The 5,745-nt window shown below is 36.5% G+C and overlaps 1 protein-coding gene across 4 annotated transcripts in view; it reads left to right on the top strand.

Moving 5' to 3' along the window:
- Window positions 1–698: 698 nt before the first annotated feature.
- The window catches only part of cbwd (COBW domain containing), a 13,045-nt gene continuing 7,998 nt past the window's right edge, over window positions 699–5,745 (top strand). The window contains exons 1-7 of one of the 4 annotated variants that reach the window (XM_035658789.1): window positions 699–809; window positions 1,302–1,471; window positions 1,690–1,776; window positions 2,284–2,380; window positions 2,667–2,758; window positions 5,040–5,099; window positions 5,345–5,382. In XM_035658789.1, coding sequence (XP_035514682.1) covers window positions 1,357–1,471; window positions 1,690–1,776; window positions 2,284–2,380; window positions 2,667–2,758; window positions 5,040–5,099; window positions 5,345–5,382 — 489 coding nt within the window. In that variant the 5' untranslated portion in view covers window positions 699–809; window positions 1,302–1,356. Of the gene's footprint in view, window positions 872–914; window positions 940–1,301; window positions 1,472–1,689; window positions 1,777–2,283; window positions 2,381–2,666; window positions 2,759–5,039; window positions 5,100–5,344; window positions 5,383–5,745 lie in introns of those variants that run through there. The other 3 variants (XM_035658788.1, XM_035658790.1, XM_035658791.1) reach the window with 3 other exon arrangements.

The following is a 5,745-nucleotide window of genomic DNA, read 5'->3' as shown; positions in this document are numbered from 1 at the left end:
TGAGCCACAATCATAAACATTTTTACAGCTGACCATGAGCTTCCATGTTGTAACAAGGACTGACAGAGGCTGTGAGTTTGCACTTACACTTATCTCTCTTCATTCTTTAACAGGACAGCATCTTTCACTGGCCTATGTATATTATTCACATATGAGCTTGTTTTTTATCTGTTAAATATTACTAGAACAAAATATTTAAGTGTTAGGGGATAGACACTATATCATGCACAGACCTATAATATTTTGATATCATTATTATGTGTTTCAATGCATTATTCTAATATTTTATTATTATTATTGTGTAATGTAGGCTTCTATACTAAGATCCTTTAAAAAAGTCTAAGATGGTAGATCTGTTGTACTAAATTAGGTTTATTGTTTATGTTCTGCATATTAATGTACTGTGCCACAGTAATATTACCATAATCTCCATACTTTATTATATAAGTGCTGATTACTATATATTTTTGCTGGTGTAAGGTATTTCTGGTAGCCTCTATTTCCCTTTAAACAGCCTGTTCTCCGTGGTTTCTGTTGCCCTCTTGTGGTTGATAATTGTCATCACAACAAGATTAGTCTCACAAATTGCTGCCGTGGAGGAGACAAACAACATTTTTGTGTATTTATTATAATACAAAACGGTTATTATTTATTATTTACTCACACTATTACTATTATTAGTAATATTACAATATTCTTCCCTACTCTGTATACCGACTACGAACGAAAGCGGAACCATTGTCGTCGCTTCATGATTTGAACGGAGTCCTTACAGTGGAACACGCTGTCAAAACGTAAAGCAACAGCAGATAAGTGAACATTTTTCTTGGTGAAAACTTTCAATATCTATATCCACGATAGGAACAATCAGGTACTCGGTTATAGTCCTTGTAAATGAAAGAAAGTCGGTTTGTTTTGGTGTCGTGGCGCGTTGTGCAGGTATAAAGGAGGAGATAAAGGCTAAACATGCTAAATGTTGGCTCATTCAGTAAATGCACACTTTCTCTAGTTAGTAGCTGATGCTATGCGGAGCTAGTTGATGGTATTCCGTTAAGTTTTCTGTGTTGTTTAGACTTGTACGGAAAAATCCAGTTCATCAGCCGCCTCTGCTAAATATTTACGGACATCTTTATGACTGACAAATCATTTATAAATGATCTTATAATGAGCTATTTGACATGTGTGGTGCATTTGAAACAAATACGACTGGTACATGTTTTCGTTCATGGTTGTTTTCTTCAGAAGTGTCGTCAACTCGAGCTTATTCTTCTACTTTTTGTTTATTAACTGTGTTTCTGTACTGATTCAACAGATCAGATCCATCTCGTGTCCCTGTTGACAAACATTATCACTGGTATGGATGGTTTGGTGATGGAGGAGGAGGATGATTGCCCAGAGTTGGTGCCCATTGACACCCCACCTGGTCCTCCTGCAGAGCAGATACCTGTCACCATCATAACAGGCTACCTCGGTGAGAGACCTTCTGTTTTACACACAGCTTTAAGGAGCTTATAAGAGAGATTATAGTCTTAGACATTTGTCAGTCCATCACTACAACTAAATCCTGTTCTGGTCCTGGATCAGCGACCGGGGTTTACGTCATGAGTGTCAGACAAATGGCAGCTATTGATGCTGTACCTAATTTACCTAATGATCAATTTGCTTTTATGCGTGTTTGTTTCTGTATAGGTGCTGGAAAGACTACACTCCTGAACTATATCTTAACAGAACAGCACAACAAGCGGATTGCTGTCATACTTAATGAATTTGGAGAAGGTAAACTAACAAATGTAACACAAAAAAAAAGGTTGTAGTTTCAACTGATTTTGTTCTGGCCAAACAAAAATGCTCTAAAAACTGTTATGTACTATAAACTTGAGGGCAGGCTGATGGTGCTCGTGTCTCCCTGTTCATTTCCTCAGCTTTCCACAAGAGAGCAGCAGAGTAACAACTTTGCTGAGAACTGAAAGAAGCTCATAAATTTGTTTCTTTACTGTGTCCAGAGTTTTTAAGGCTACACACTCTGGTACAGCAACATGTGTCATATTTGTATTTTCTCTAATCTTTTATTACAGTATCATTACTTTATATTCATATTGAACTAGGCTGGTTAGGTGTGTTTTCTTCTTTGTTTGAATGAGTTAAGGGGTCTAAAAATCTCTTATATTTGGCTTTTTGAAATCTGTATTTATCTTTAAAATGACATAGCAAAAGGGCATCTTTGATAAAAAATTGCTCAGTCTTTATCAGTTAATCTTATCCTTCCTCATCCTCTTCATGCAGGCAGCGCCCTTGAGAAGTCCCTCGCAGTGAGCCATGCAGGAGAGCTGTATGAGGAGTGGCTGGAATTGAGAAACGGTTGCCTCTGCTGCTCTGTCAAGTACGTACGTGACTGCAGCACATTTGGTGTTACAGTGTTAATTAAAAGAGAAATGAAAGGTTTTAACTTGTTGCTTTAAGTCCTACAGTTTAAATTCCCCTTTTACATACATTTATGAACTACTGTGGTAATGACGGTACAAGTACAGTTTATTTTACTGATTTATAAGCATGTCTGGAGTTCACTGGGCTGACAAGACACCACATTCCTGCTTTATATTACACATTTTATTTTACCGTAGACAATGTTCTGCATTTTTTATAGTGGCTGTTCCTTCATTTTTCAGGGACAATGGTCTTAAAGCCATCGAGAACCTGATGGAGAAGAAAGGAAAGTTTGACTACATCCTGTTAGAAACCACAGGACTCGCTGATCCAGGTACCACACATTTTTTTAAAGTTGAAATAAGATCAGCTATAATATAAATCTGTATTTAAATAGACCAATGTTTTTTCAAGCTCTGGTATGAGGAGCACATGGACAGTTATTTGCTGGCAAACAGCAGCATCAATTTTATACAGGAAATAACCAAATTGATATCGTCGTTTGGTTAGTTATCTTATTGTTTTAATCATTCAACCGTATAAAATAAATACTAAGTGGCTCAAAGTAGTATAATATTGCAATGATTATGTAACTTTTATAAGGTACCAACACCACTGCAGAGTAATAAAATACCATGTAAAGATTAAGCAATGTCTCGCTGCATAGTACAGCATAGCAGACAGAACTAAAGTTAAAGTTAACTACTAGCAGCGGTCTTCAAATCCTTCACATCACATTGCCAACCCGTCCCAAACAGACTGTTTTGAATGGGCTTCATAGATGTCTATAAACAATCAGCAGCTGTGAGCCATGTTAGAGTTTACTTGTCGAATGTCCACACTTAATATTACCGCTGTCTCTACTTATTTATCTTTTTATGTTCCTTAGAACGGTTAAAATAAGATGAGACAAGATGTACCTTTATTGATCCCACGGAGGAAAAATTCAAATTACACACAGCAGCACAGGGGAATGTAGTGCAAAGAGTACAGAAGTGCACTAAGAAAATAAGATTATTACAAAATCTAATAGAAAATATAGATTAAATGAAAAATATGTGCAATTTGCAAGTAAACAGTCTGCAAAATATTTTGAGCAACTTTGACTAAAAAATAAAAAAACTTTTGGCATTCCTGGCACAGTATTCAGGGATCAATCATTCAATGCCATGAAGCCCCTCTTCTCTTAATGTGTGTAAATAATGTTTAAAGATGATCAGAAGTTAAACATTTTGTAACTCTGAGCACCAGACTTATGTTTCTGTGACAGAAGCACCCATGGAGCCTTTTTCCATCAGTGGCAGCTAAAAAAAAATAAAAAAAACTAGCCGTCCGTTCATCTCTCAGCTTTGAATCAGGAAATCAATATTAGGCCATTACAGGGCGAGCACTGTGACAACTGGGGTGTGTCGCTAAGTGACAGGTGTCAGGAGGTAGCGGCATGGGCAGACACACACCACTTGGCCTCACAGACAGAACCAGCAGAGCACGCTCAGGCTGGGGCTGTCCTCACTCCTCTGCCATGTTATTGGCTGAGACAGGCTTTTTATCGACTAGGACAGGTCTGTCATTGGCCCTGGCAGTGCTGTCAATCATAAAGGCTCCTGGGGGGATTCTCCTCTTCCGTTCAGAGAAGAGGTTGGATGAGTTATGTGAAACATGCCAATCAAAAGCAGTGTTTTCATTATGCATCCATCAAATATTTACAATGCTTTCTTATTCTCGCTTGGCAGTTTGACAAAAGTGCATTATGTGAACAAGCTGTGGCTGGCATGGTAACATAGGGTCTTGTAATAACCGCATCCACAGGAAAATAGAAACAAACCAAATGTACCAGCAGGTAATAAACAATTGAAAGCTTCTGATATTGGTTTCATCTGCTCCACAGAGCTCAGCCCAAAAACATGCACCATTTCTGAAAATAGTGCAACTTTAAACACCACACTTAAGATGCGGATATTATTGAATAAAGTTAATGAATTTAATGCTGAAACTATTAATTTTAGCTACAGAAAATAAATCTACAACAATTTTAATAATTCATTATATTATCTTAGGTCACTTAAAACTCAAATGTGATGATTTGCTGCTTTTCTCTGTTTTATATTATTGTAAATTACCCATGGGTTTAGTATTGATGGTCCTGAAGTCATTTTAAGGTATTACCTTGCACTTGGGACATTGTTATGGCCATATTTTCTAGCATCTTAAAAACATTAGTTACATCCCTACGTTTTTAACGTGTTAGTTATTTGATATACTGTAGTTAGGTATTGCTCTTAAATTTCCAACACAAAACAAAAACATTGTGTAAATTGTAGATGGGCTTGACATATTTCCAGTAGCTGAAATACATTTAGCATAATCACAATAATCCCTGTGTAACATGCCAAAGGACTCCATTTTGATATTTGGCTTTTTTCTATTATTTTGAAGGATTTATGTAAAGAAATCTGAAGTTTATTGAGTAATTTAATAAAAAATAAAAGACAAAAAGGGAAGATATGGCCTCTATTTACTTGTGGGAAGAACTTTCCCTGCCTGAAATTTTGAAAACATTTGGATTTGCATGTATGTGGTTATTTACAATCCTCTACAATCCTATCCTCTGGCAGGAGCTGTGGCCTCCATGTTCTGGGTCGATGCGGAGCTAGGCAGTGACATCTATTTGGATGGTAAGATATTTGTGTGTATGTGTGTGTTTACATGAATGGCGTCTCGCTCCTCTCTAAATACTCAGCTGTCTGCTCTTTTGTGACAGGCTAGCAGACCAAAAGTGTACTTCAGATAACTCAGAGAAAGTGGTTTAGACAAACAGACAAAAATAAACACCAAAAGGCAACCGCAATTCACAAAAGAATGTGCAAGTTGTGGCACTACATCCGGTTCACTGATCACTGTTCCTTTGTTCTTTCTGTAGGCATCGTCACTGTCATCGACGCCAAGTATGGACTGCAGGTATGTGCGAAGAAGATTTTGATGAAGCTTCTTATTTTTAGAATATTTTGTGTTTATTGCTCAAATGAATCAACAGGAAAAAAAAAAAAAAAGTTGATTAATTATTGAAGACATTTATTTAAATTATTTTAACAATTAAAAGAAAAAGGAACAAATGTTCACATTTGTGAATCTGGAACCATGAAATGTTTTTACATGAAAAATGACTCAAACAATTATACGAATAGTTGCCAGTTAATTTTCTGTCAATCGAATAATTGATTAATCAACTAATCATTTCAGCTGTACTGTATAAACTGTTGGGTAGTTTAATTTAGATAGATAGATAGACAGACAGACAGACAGACTTTATTAATCCCCGAA

Source organism: Morone saxatilis, unplaced genomic scaffold (assembly GCF_004916995.1).
Source record: "Morone saxatilis isolate NCDOM2014 unplaced genomic scaffold, NCSU_SB_2.0 Contig16, whole genome shotgun sequence".
In the NCBI taxonomy this organism is placed as follows: Eukaryota; Metazoa; Chordata; class Actinopteri; family Moronidae; genus Morone; species Morone saxatilis.
This window is presented reverse-complemented; position numbering and strand designations above follow the sequence as displayed.